Source organism: Equus asinus, chromosome 2, assembly GCF_041296235.1.
Source record: "Equus asinus isolate D_3611 breed Donkey chromosome 2, EquAss-T2T_v2, whole genome shotgun sequence".
NCBI classification, from domain to species: domain Eukaryota; kingdom Metazoa; phylum Chordata; class Mammalia; order Perissodactyla; family Equidae; genus Equus; species Equus asinus.
Window position 1 is genome coordinate 123,250,201 of NC_091791.1, and position 13,261 is coordinate 123,263,461.

At 38.9% G+C, this 13,261-nt stretch overlaps 1 protein-coding gene across 4 annotated transcripts in view; it reads left to right on the forward strand.

The window, feature by feature from the left end:
* CHRNA5 (cholinergic receptor nicotinic alpha 5 subunit) overlaps positions 1-11,367 on the forward strand; it is a 41,844-nt gene extending 30,477 nt beyond the window's left edge. For 2 of the 4 annotated variants that reach the window (XM_014856439.3, XM_044764013.2), the window contains 4 exons: positions 3,710-3,754; positions 5,124-5,233; positions 6,877-7,708; positions 10,809-11,100. In XM_014856439.3, coding sequence (XP_014711925.1) covers positions 3,710-3,754; positions 5,124-5,233; positions 6,877-7,708; positions 10,809-10,970 — 1,149 coding nt within the window. In that variant the 3' untranslated portion in view covers positions 10,971-11,100. Of the gene's footprint in view, positions 1-3,709; positions 3,755-5,123; positions 5,234-6,876; positions 7,709-10,808 lie in introns of all 4 variants that reach the window. The other 2 variants (XM_014856442.3, XM_014856441.3) reach the window with 2 other exon arrangements.
* The last annotated feature ends 1,894 nt before the right edge of the window (positions 11,368-13,261 follow it).

Below are 13,261 nucleotides of genomic sequence, written 5' to 3' on the forward strand. Positions count from 1 at the left end.
TTGTAGAGAGTTTGAAAAGTTCAAAAAAATACAAGTAAGAAAATAAAATAAAAATTGACTGTAATTCTACCATGTAGAGATGACCAATGGTAACATTTTGTTGTATTTCTTGCTAGTTTTTTCTTTGTGAGTATGTTACAAAATTGGGGTATTTTTTAGATATAATTTTGATTATTTTTTCCCTGTTGTTACATGTGAACATTTTCCTATGTTATACAATCTTCAAGTATAATTTTAATGGTTATATGATATTCCATTTATAATTTAAACATTGTCCTATTTGTTGGCAGAAGCTGGTTCCCATTTTTCTTATTATACACGATGATGATGAATGTATTTGTACACAAATGTCTGAATTTCGCCTTTCCTTAAGAAAGGCAGTTAGTGAATAAAGGACATACGTTTTTTAAAGTCTGTTGATATGTGCCACCTAATTGCTTCCAGAAAGATCAATGAATATGGACTGTGTACTTGACCCTTTGCTGGGCAATTTGGGGAGATTTTAAATATAAATAAAACTAGGGAAGTAGGTAGGTAGGTAGGACTTGCTCTCAAAGACCTTTCTTTCTAATTGGGACTATCAGCATATAAATGGAGTAACTATAGGATACTGCAGTACTAATTTGTGATGCCACAAAGATCTGGGAATTCAAATCTTGATGACTGAGATGAGCAAAGAAGGCAGGAGAGGAGGTGGCACTTGAGCTGGCCTTGTAGTAAGTGTAGGATTTGACATGCGGAGAAGAGAGTACTTTAATAACCAGGAACAGTATAATCATAGCTATAGGAGTGATACCGAGCCTGGTGGCTCAACTGTTTAGATCAAAGGTTGGTGTTGGGAGCCCCACTACATAGGGATGATCTGACTGGAAGGACGAGGCGAGGAGAGATCCCTGCATGCCACTGTGCCTTTGTGCCTGCCATTTCTGTTTGGAAAATTTTCCTTCTCAGCACAGCCATTTATCCTTCAAGGCCAAATTCATTTATCAGACCCTTTGTGAAATCCAGACTTCCTAGGGCAGTCTCTCCTCTGTTCCAACAGCCCTTCGCACTTTAATATAGAGCCCATTACACTGACTGGCACTCATGTGCTGACATGGCATCCTCAAAGCAGGGTGAGCTTTATTCCTTGTGTCTATCCTGGAGCCTAGCACGGTGTGTGGCACATGGTAAATGCTGAATGAGAGATCTGATAGGCAACAGACATGGTAAAAGCAGTACTTTAGGAAGATCAATAAGACAGTTAAATACATGGTTTTGAGAAATATAAGAGAGACTAGAAACTTGAAAGGCAAGTTAGAAGACCACGTAGAAGAAAGAACAGGGCTTGACACTGAATATAGAGGGAACGTCTAGTTTTGAAGCCTAGGTGATTAGAATAGTAACAAATTTGAAAGATAAAATTAGTTGTTATGGGAATGGGGCAGAGAAGATGATGAGTTTGATTTTGATATGAGGTGGTTGTGGTACATTCAAAAGAAAATGTTCATGAGGCCCCCAAGACTGGTTCCACAGTGAGAGATGAGGCTAAGGATGTCAGTTTGGAATTGCTGGCCCAGGAGTGATTGTTGAAAACTTTGGTTTGATGAATTTTTAAAGCAAGCAGGGAGAGCAGGAGTCTGATCGTTGACAAACATTCATAGAAGGTGGTAGAAGCAAGGGTTAGCCAAGCAGAGAAGTTGTAGAAGGGTTGCTTCTTGAGAGAAGACCCAAGAAAATGTAGTGTCAGTGACTACAAGAGGGGAACCTGGACAGTGAGCATAGAAGGTTCGCTGGATGGCTTCTAAGCTGTTTTATGTTCCTTTTAATTAAAAACCTTGTACTTGTGTTTAGTAGCTCTTCCTTGAAGTTTCCTGAGATTCCTACCTTATTTCTTATGTGTTCTTGCTCTCTCTTTTTTAATCTGTGTGGGTTTGTTTTGATTTTATTTTTATGGTGTGGTTAAAAAAGAAATTATTACCCCAAAACTTTTCTGCTATACTTATGTGTAGTTAACATTTCTCCACTTATTTGTGCTTTCCTCCTGGGTGTCGTCCTACGTTTGTCTTACTTGATTTGGTTTTTTTTGCATCCTCCATTGTGCTGAGCACATTATAGATGCTTGGGAGATACTTGAGGTTAGCTTAAATTAGGTTGTATCCCTAAGGTAATGGCTAACTCCCACATCTTTGGGGCCAGTTGTGAACTTATGGATTATTCTTTTATCTATGCTACTGTTGAAAATACTAAATATTGACTGGGTCCTAGCCCATAGAGAAAAATCTATGTGTGTTTACATTTTTGGGGGGAAATGTCTATATTTTTCATTAGATTCTCAAAGATGGCCCACTGTTGTACAGCATCATAGGTAATACATTTACCAGAACTTTCCTAATTGTTAATGCCTCTGTTTGGAACTTTTGCCTAGGCATATTCTGATGCAGGATCAGCACTTATTCTGGATGATATGTAACTTAGGGGTGCTGGTAGAGCTGGTGAGGTAGGGTTTAAATTTAGGAGTTTTGAGTGCTAGAATCAGTTCTACCACTAATCAGTGGTGTGATTTTAGGCAAGTCGCCTCACTGGGCCAGTTTCCATATTTGCAGAAAGAAAAGATTGCAGTAAATGAAATCTCTAGGTCCTTTCCAGCTCTAATGTTTTAATCAAGGAAAATTGCTCTTTGGAACCACAGTGTAAGAGGGATGGCCACGCTCTATTTCTTAGGACTCATTCTCCTCCTGTAGGGACCTAACAGCTGCCTTTGTCCCTAGGGATGTGCCTTCTCTGGCCTCCTCCTTTCTCCTGGGTCATTCACCTGTTGTTGGGAAAGATAGGGAATGGGGACCCTCCAGTCACCTAAGCTGTTTACACCCCTGTCTTCTCCCCAACTGTAGGGATTGCCTCATACTTCTTTGGGTCCCCGTGCTGAGCACTGTATTCTACACATAGTCCATTTGTGGTTGGTGATCATGGTGATCTTATACTGGTTCAGTGGGCTCCACGATATTTCAGTAAAACTTAATGGAAGAGATGTCACTTTAATCAGGCTTGAAAATTCAGTGAAGGACTGGCATAAGCAAAGATGTGACAGCAGGAAAGTGTAAGTGGAAGGTACCCAGGACCCCTGGTTCTGTAGAAAAGTAAGATATAAAAGTTGTATGAAATTGCCATTCAAGGCTGTGACCTCAATGTTTTTTTCTTCATAGCACCTCCACAGAGATTCAAATTTGTGCCTCAGCAGAGGCAAATGATTACAAGTTACAGCCCCTCAGGAATGCACAGAAACACTGTGTCTCACTGGTTGTAAGATGTACATTTTTCCATATTTTAGCACTTCTGAAATCAAAATGTGTCTTGTAATGAATAGCAGTTTGGAATTCATTATCAGCCTTTTTCTTCCTTTCTTAGTGCTAAGTGTGTAAAATAATTCTGTGCTTATTTCTTAGATTGCATCTTAGATTTGAGGAAATACAGTAGTTGAGACTGAATGTTAAATCTAAAAATGCCAATGGTGTACTTAGGGCAGGTTATCTGAAATACATAGTATGTTAAAAGGAATAATGTGAAATTAGGCTGGAAAAGAGATCCTTCTTTTCTAGACAACTGGATTGATGAACAGATTGTAGGTACTATATGGAGAGGACTGTTTATATAAAAATGAGAAAATTCTTTAAGAATTATTGTTTCTTTAATTGAAATAATGAACTTTATTTATATTTTTATCTTATAGGATGAGAAAAATCAGTTAATGACAACAAATGTCTGGTTGAAACAGGTATGCATAAAATTCAAAGGGCCACCCAACTGTTGACTGGCGCCACTGTTAGTAAAGGGTTTGTAGCACAAAGAGACATGAGTATGTGGTCTTGGTGGATTGGCAGGATGCAGAAAGATGAGGTAGATGGAGTTCCTGTGTTCATTCAGTTAATATGATTTCAGTGCCTGCTATGTGCCAGGCACTGTGCTGGGCACCAGGGAAACTGCAGTGAACAAAACAGATGAAAGTCCCTGCCCTCAAAGAACTTCATTCTGTTGGTGGGGGGTAATAAACAAGGAAGTTGTGTTGCACCTTAGAAGGTGATCGGCTTGGAGAAAATACGTTGGGGAAGCAGAAAGGGAGTGTTGGGGACTGTATTTTAAATAGGATGGTCAGGGAAAGTGTCACTGAGAATATAATGTTTGAACAAAGACTTGAAGGAGAAGAAGCAAGCCATGTGAATATCTGCGGGAGGAGTGTTCCAGGCAGAGGGATCCGCAAGTGCAAAGGACCTGAGGCTGGAGTGTGCCTAATGTGTTTATGGAGCAGCTAGGAGGCCAGGGTGGCTAGAAGTGAGTGAGCCATGGGGAGGGGTGTAGGAGATGAGGTCAAAGATGGAACAGGAGGCTCCTAGCGTAGGTTATGAGTAGCAGCTCCTAGGCTACTCTAAGGATTTTGACTTTTACTCTGAGTGAGATGAGAACACGCAAGAATGTAATGAATCATTTTTATGTATATAGTCCCTTATATATAAAGGACTTCTGGGGTTTTTTTCTGGGCCATCTTACATATGTCCTCAACTGCTGTTGAGTGCTTCCCTTTGTTTTTCTTTCTTCATTTTCCCTAATTTTTAATATCTACTTCCAGTTCCCTAACCCCAAACTCGTAAAAGGCATGTATGCTTTTCTTGGGGTGCAAGTCTTCAGTTGACATGATCACAGAATTGTTACTGTATGGAGGTTGGACACTGTTCAAACATGTGGAATGTGTAATAAAGCCAACTGCTCTTTGCATGGACTGGCCCAGCCAATCAGTGACAATACAGCTAGAAAAGAGAATGTTTCCCTTGAACCTGGCCTTAGATGCCCATGGCTGCAATTCCTGGGCAAGGTCAGTTGGTGGGAGAAGAGGTGTTGAGCAGAGCCACAAACATACCCAGCTCTGGTCCTCACCTGTGTCTCATGAGGGCCATGGCTAAGGCCACTGCACGAGGGGACAGCGTTATGCTCCAGTAACCAAAAGGAAGACATGCAGGTGAGTCTTCTCTATTGGGAGTAGAGATGATTTCATGTCTAAAACATTTGTGGGTTTGGCAAAAAGAGTATAGTTGTCACTATTTTTGACTATTAATTTTATTGAAATTGAGGCAGTTTTCTTTGTTTTAAAGGAATGGATAGACGTGAAATTAAGATGGAACCCTGATGACTATGGTGGAATAAAAATTATACGTGTCCCTTCAGATTCTCTCTGGACCCCAGACATTGTTTTGTTTGATAAGTAAGTTATACTCAAAATACCATTTTATGTTTTCAAAAGAAAACACTTGCATCACTATTAGGCACTTGTAATATTTTCTTCCTTTTGAAAATTGTTTAGCTATAAAGTCAAATGACTTGATCTTACGTTCTTTGGTTTCATGAACCTACAAGTAGGTTCTGTGGATCCTCTCCATTTTTGATATATTGTTTTCTGATCATACAAGTCTTCTTTGATTTCTGAAATTTGTAAAACGTTTGGAAAGTCCAGAAAGGTGTAAGGAAGTAGGGGCAGGCTCACCTATAATCAGTCCCATTCTCCCATCACAGAGGCAACCACTGTTGTTAGCTTACACAAGTAGTGAACTTACTCTGTGCCTGGCAATTTGCTCAGTGCCTTATGTGCTTTCTTCATTCAATTCTCACAGTAACCTTGTGAGTGAGGTACAATTACATCTATTTCACAGATGGGGAAGCAGAGGCCGAGGGCGCTTATACTTTGTCTAAGATCACACAGCTCGCATGTGGTAGGGTCGTGGTACCCACAAAGGCAGCCTGACATCCCCATTTGCCTTCTTACTTACTAAACTACATATTTGGCAGACTGCATTCCACATTTTTTGGTGTGTTTTTTAAATAGTTGAGGTCATACTTTATATATCCTTCTAATTTGGCTTAAGTACTGGATCATAATTTTCCCACGAAGAGCAACATTGGGTTAATTATTAAGTCATATTTATAGGCATTCTACTTAAGTGTATTTCAAGGATGGTTTTTAACTTGGAGGAAAGGATAATTCTGGACACCAATTTCATTTTTTTTCTAGGACCATTCCAGGGCAAATCTGGGAATTTGTGCTTGCTATAAAGCACGTTGTCTTATTTGCAAGAAGGTATTTGGCATGAGAACAGAGCAAATGCTAAGCAAAAATATCTTTAATTTTTTAAAACCATCACCTCCATGCTTCTCAATATATAAGGAGTAAACAAAGCTGTAAGCAGCTTTCTGGAGCATCATTTTACTCTAAGTCATTGAAAACATTTTTATAGTGAACATGGATATTTTACAGGGTAGTGTGCAAAAGTCACATGAATTTTAAGATGAAGAACAGTATTTCAAAGATTCTTATATTGGTTGTACAGCTTCCTGCTAGACTACTCCAGTAGCTGAGTTCACTTGGTGGCAGAGCTTGAGAGGCATGGCCGTTTTTCAGGGCCGTGCCCAGCTCGGTGTTTTTGTTCTTTTCCTGTCTGTGTAGCAAGCATCCAGTGTTTGTGATGGAGGGGGAAGAGCAGCGTGCGGGGAGTCTAGGAATATGGATTCCGGTCTGGCTCTGTGCATGTCCATTGTATAAATAGCCTAATTATATTTTGTGTGTGAGTGAAATCTTTTTAACCACTAAAATCTCAGGACTCTGTGAAATACAGATCTGTCAGTCCTGGCATAGATGTGGAAGAAGGCATTCAGTTCTAGTAGAGTTAGATACACATTTAAGGAAGATGTCCTTAAAGCAGAGTCCCCTGCGAGTAGCAGGTATATCTCAAGGTAACAGTTTAAAAATTATTTCATGCTATCAGTTATGGGATTTCTTTTATATTAGGCTTGTAAAATGCATGCTTGGGTTGTTTAATCTCTGCACTGTTCTTGTGCGTGTGTGTATTTCAGTGCAGATGGACGTTTTGAAGGGGCCAGTACGAAAACGGTCGTCAGGTATGATGGCACTGTCACCTGGACTCCTCCGGCAAACTACAAAAGTTCCTGCACCATAGATGTCACGTTTTTCCCCTTTGATCTCCAAAACTGTTCCATGAAATTTGGTTCTTGGACTTACGATGGATCACAGGTTGATATAATTTTAGAGGACCAAGATGTAGACAAGAGAGATTTTTTTGATAATGGAGAATGGGAAATTGTGAGTGCAACGGGAAGCAAAGGAAACAGAACTGACAGCTGTTGCTGGTATCCTTACATCATGTACTCATTTGTAATTAAGCGTCTGCCTCTCTTTTATACCTTGTTCCTTATTATACCCTGTATTGGGCTCTCGTTTTTAACCGTACTTGTCTTCTATCTTCCTTCAAATGAAGGTGAAAAGATTTCTCTCTGCACCTCAGTACTTGTTTCTTTGACTGTCTTCCTTCTGGTTATTGAAGAGATCATACCCTCATCTTCAAAAGTAATACCTCTGATTGGAGAGTATCTGGTGTTTACCATGATTTTTGTGACACTATCAATTATGGTGACTGTCTTTGCTATCAACCTTCATCATCGTTCTTCCTCGACACATAATGCTATGGCACCTTGGGTCCGCAAGATATTTCTTCAGAAGCTTCCAAAATTGCTTTGCATGAGAAGTCATGTAGATAGGTACTTGACTCAGAAAGAGGAAACTGAGAGTGGTAGTGGACCAAAATCTTCTAGAAACACATTGGAAGCTGCGCTTGATTCTATTCGATATATTACAAGACACGTCATGAAGGAGAATAATGTCCGTGAGGTCTGTGACATGTTGTATTTACAGTTGCAGATCTGCTTGATTTGAAGTTTGGCAGAGTAAACCGCATGACCCTTCAGGCTAAGCATAGACTGGGGGCCAGAAACGTTGACACACTGTGCTATGCAAGATCTTTACTAAAAGTTTTCTCAGTTAAAACATCTGCAGAACAGGGCACCAACACAAATCTCACTTCTCCATTTCCCCCATTGGCATCTTGCATGACTTTAAAGAAAACTCAGCATTATGCTGACTGCTCTTTTATTCTAAGGAATAGGAATCCTGCCATACGCTTTTTGGCTTTGACATGATGAACTGTTTTAATCTTATCTTTGATAACTTTGTTTCTGAATTCTCTGGTAATCTGCAGGCACTACTGCATTGTAATTTATCAAAAGTGATTTTATTTATTTATTTTTTAAAGATTGGCACCTGGGCTAACAACTGTTGCCAATCTTTTTTTTTTTTTTTCCTGCTTTATCTCCCCAAATCTCCCCTGTACACAGTTGTGTATCTTAGTTGCACGTCCTTCTAGTTGTGGGATGTGGGACGCCGCCTCAATGTGGCCTGACGAGCGGTGCCATGTCCGCGCCCATGATCCAAACCCTGGGCCGCCACAGCGGAGCTTGCGAACTTAACCACTCGGCCACGGAGCCAGCCCGTTTTTTTTAAGATTTTTAAAAAAACTTTTCCTTTTTCTCCCCAAAGCCCCCCGGTACACAGTTGTGCACTTTTAGTTGTGGGTCCTTCTAGTTGTGGCATGTGGGATGCCTCCTCAGCGTGGCCTGATGAGTGGTGCCACATCCGCGCCCAGGATTCGAACTGGTGAAACCCTGGGCCGCTGAAGCAGAGCGTGTGAACTTAACCACACGGCCAGGGGGCCGGTCCCCAAAAGTGATTTTATTTTTTAAAGAATGAGCCTAATATAGACTTTATAAATATAGCCAAGGTATTTTTCTAGAATAAATCTTTTTGTGGTAATAAAACTTACAGGAGAATGTTAGTGAAATTAAAAGCAGTAAGTTATTCTTATGTGTTATTATACATCAAAGTGTTGATATGAAGCTTAGTGGTAATGCTTAATATGCTTAATTTGCTTAAAAACAAAAATTTGCTTAAAACTTTATTATAGAAAAATAACTCACTGGCTCCTTATTTAAGGTTAACACTTAAAATGCAAGAATTGAACATGAATATGTTTTATTAATGTGATCATATTGAACTGATTTTCTTTTAAAACGTAAAATTTCAATCTTGTCACTTTTTTATTTCTATTGTGTAATATTTTTAAAGCTATGACTATACTAATATTTTCATAATTGAATTTACTTTGGATAGTTCCATTAAAATTATATGAATTCTATTTCTAAAGATTTTTTAAAATTTTATCTCATTTATTTTTTTGAGGAAGATTAGCCCTGAGCTAACATCCACCACCAATCCTCCTTTTTTTGCTGAGGAAGATTGGCCCTGAGCTAACATCTGTGCCCATCTTCCTCTACTTTATATGTGGGACACCTGCCACAGCATGGCTTGATGAGCTGAGCGTAGGTCTGCACCTGGGACCCGAACTGGCGAACCCCAGGCCACAAGAGTGGAGCACGTGAACTTAACCACTGCACCACCAGGCTGGCCCCACTAAAGCTTTTTTAAATGGAAAAATTTCTAGCAGGTGTGGTAAGCAGATGGAATAAATCTGGTTAAAAAATAGCCCTCCTCCCAGGAGACATTTGACATATCTTTCTAATAAAGTTAATGTTTGTGGATTTGTAAAGTTTCTATTTGGTAGTAGTATAATTAAGTCAGTTTATAAGGTCTGAAGCTATCAATGAAGTCTTTGTTTTTTTTGTTTTTTTTGTTTTTTTTTTTTTGAGAGGAAGATTGGCCCTGAGTTAACATCTGTTGCCCATCTCTCTTTTTTTTCTCCCCAAAGCCCCAGTGCATAGTTCTATTTCCTAGTTGTAAGTCATTCTAGTTCTTCTATGTGGGATGCTACCACCCCATGGCTTAATGAATGGTACATAGGTCTGTGCCCAGCATCCAAACCGGTGAACCCTGGGCTGCCGAAGCAGAGTGCACAAACTTAACCACTCAGCCACAGGGTTGACACCCCCCTGCCAATGAGTCTTGAAAAATACAGATATGGTTAAATAATGATTTAGATTGAGATGGAATTTAATAAATGTCTGCAAAGTGTTTTATAGAAGCGTCAGGGCTCATCCCACTAGGGCCAGTAAATGGGTTTTATTTTCAGGGGAAAAATTTAGAAACAGAACTAGTAGCATGTCTACAACCCCCCAAAATTCTACATTATCCCACAACTTGGGGCACAGTCCTGTAGAAAACCCGGTGCTTCATAAAGGCAGGGGCTAGGGAGGCCCTTGGTGAAGGAAATGGCCTTGTGGACCAGGAGCCTCTGGTGCTCAGAGGCTGGTCTCAGCCTGCCCCTTCCTTGAGGTCACTCAGACCTGCTGAGCCAGCTCCCTGGTTATGCAACAGAAATGGGGAGGAAATGAGCTCCAGGCCAGCAGATCTGAACTCATGAACTTAGATTAAAATGGCCCCTAGGAAATCCAAAACTAAATAAACTCAGGTCCGAGTGGGGAAAGAAGATTAACATCTATCTAATATGTATTATTCTGAATCAACTTTTCATTTGGCATGCAATTAACCTCAGCCTGGATTCTCTTTAAACATTAAAACGTGAACACTACTGGGCAAGGGTAAGTAACAGAAATAACTATATAGTAAGAATAAAAGAATTTTTAAAAATTTATTATAAAATATCCAAGTAGTATAAATATTCTAGTTTTTATTTAAAATCTATAAAAGTAAGCCACTTGTAATATATTACAAGTAATATATTGCAATATATTACAAATCTATGTGTAAACTAACAAATTGTGTAGTGTCTTTGAAAGGTTGTGGCGGCTCTATCTGTTACAGACCATCAGGGTAGTATCTGTCCCTGAGCAAGGTCACTTGGTGTTTTGAGGCAGCACTGGGAGGCCGAAACTGATTTGGCCTCTAATTCAGTGTGTTAGATCTTAAAATAATTACACAGTTTAAAATTATGTATTTAATGTGTTTTTTTTTCCAACAGGTTGTTGAAGATTGGAAATTCATAGCCCAGGTTCTTGATCGGATGTTTCTGTGGACTTTTCTTCTGGTTTCGATTGTTGGATCTCTTGGGCTTTTTGTTCCTGTTATTTATAAATGGGCGAATATAATAGTACCAATTCATATTGGAAATGCAAATAAGTGATACTTCCCAAGGGATTGGAGTAGGAATTTAATTACCAAAAGGCATATATCATATGGCACCTATAAAATTATGAAAATGTAAATTGTGCTTAAAATTTGATACAAGCTTTAACAGATTAATGGTTGCTAACATCAGTTTATTTTAATAGATTGCCCATTAGAACATCTACCTGCATGACTGAAGTAATAACTGATGGAATAACATTTGATCTTTTAAAACTAGCAGCAAAATATTATCTGAACTATACTAGTAAAAGTCTAATATTTGTATCCTGACAAATAATACTAATTTGTAATCAACAGTGAAGTTCATCTTTTGATTGTACTGGAAAATTCCTGTTGTATTTGAAAACTGATTTTAAAACTTTTTCTGCATTTGGTAAAGGTACACATTTTAGAATTCTTTCCTGTATTCACTGGGTAACAGCTAATCTTTAGTGTAATATATACTGCTATTTAAATAAGCTCACTACTTAGAATGATAATGATTTAATGTGATGCTGCTTTTCTATAACCAACATTTTTAAAAAATGAAAATGGGGATTGGGAACTCCTTTAAGGCATACTTTATTCTTTGGATGCTTAAACTGAACAATTATTGTATTAACTTTTTGGTGTGTGTGTAAGGAAGATTTCCTGAGCTAACATCCATTGCCAACCCTCCTCTTTTTTCGCTTGAGGAAGATTAGCCCTGAGCTAACATCTGTGCCCGTCTTCCTCTATTTTGTATGTGGGATGCCTCCACAGCATGGCCGATGAGTAGATAGGTCCACACACGGGATCTGAACCTGCAAACCCAAGCTGCCAAAGCAGAACATGTGGAACTTTAACCACTCAGCCTCCGGGCTAGCCTCTGTATTAACTATTTTTATAGCTTACTTTCCATTGTAAAATCATGCAAGAGACAACCCCTATGGACATGCAGCAGCATCTCCTTAACATTAATTTCAATCTCCTTGTCCACATTTTCTGCAATTAATAGAATCATCTTCTATATAAATCGTGGTAGCATCTTTTTATCCTTGATTGTAGAAGAGCCCACTACAATTAAGTGAATCCCATTTTTAAAACATGTCTATGGATACTACTAAATCGTTCTGTGAGAAAACCATCTTCCAAGATTAAAGACAGTATTCTAACTAGGTATAAGCACATTGTTACACATCTGTAATGTTTCAGTTTTATCTCTTTCATTCCAACAATTACAGTACTTGAATCTTAGAGTTGCAAGGGCCTTTAGACGTAATTTAGTCTTAGCCTATTACTACTTATTCAGCACAGTATCATGTATCACAGGTAAACAAATTTCATCTCTCACTGCCCCTGATTCAGCCATGACCAGGAAGAAAACACTGATAGAAACCTTGCATTCAATTTAGAACTCTTAGCTCTTGAGAGAACAAATGCCTTATTTATTTACGGTAAGTAACCCAACTAAGTTCAAGTCAACACTCTTTGGGAGGCAGAGAGAATCCTGCTAATTTGCATTTTATTGTAGGCAGGTGTTTAATGCCATTTAATGAGTGAAAGTCTGATTTGATTAATTTAAATTGCCTTTAAATCCCTGATCCCCCTTATATCTCCATTACTGTTACTGAAAATTTCTACATGTAAACAAATTTTATAGAAACCTTCCTTTTGACTTATTGAAACATGAGTCAAAGTGGGCTGCAATTTTGTCAGTTTCATTTTTGCATAGGGAAAACATCAGAATGACTGGTGAGAAGATTAAAATGGTCTCTTGTGAATCACCATCTCTTGCCAGTGGTTATTCAGATTCAGAAGTGTAGTATGGGATACTCTCTTATTAATAATTTGTCTGCAGAAGTGGTTCTCAAGTGGCAATTTTGCCTTTGAGGGGAAATTTAAGAATTTTTGGTTGTCACAACTGGCAAGGGATGGGGTAATGTTACTGGCATATAGTTAGGGTGCTGCCAAAGACCCTACAGTGTACAGGACAGTCCCCAACACAGAATCATCTGGCAAAAATGTCAATAGTGCAAAGGTTGGGAAACCCTGTTCTAAAGATTCATTAACAATGTGTGACTAGGCATAATGTCTCACAGTATAATAATTTAGAATTATGCAAGATGAATAGTTGAGGCCCTCTGCAATGGAGGCATGGCCCCAAAACTCGTGAAAAACAGTAAAGAACAAGAAGTGCATTGTAAGAAATGGTAGTAGTGGGGTATAGCTGAAATAGTATAAAATTGCAAGGAGATTATGGGCTAAATAAGAAAAACCTTTGGGAAATCTGTTGTGATACTGAACCGAATGGATTTGCACATTTCT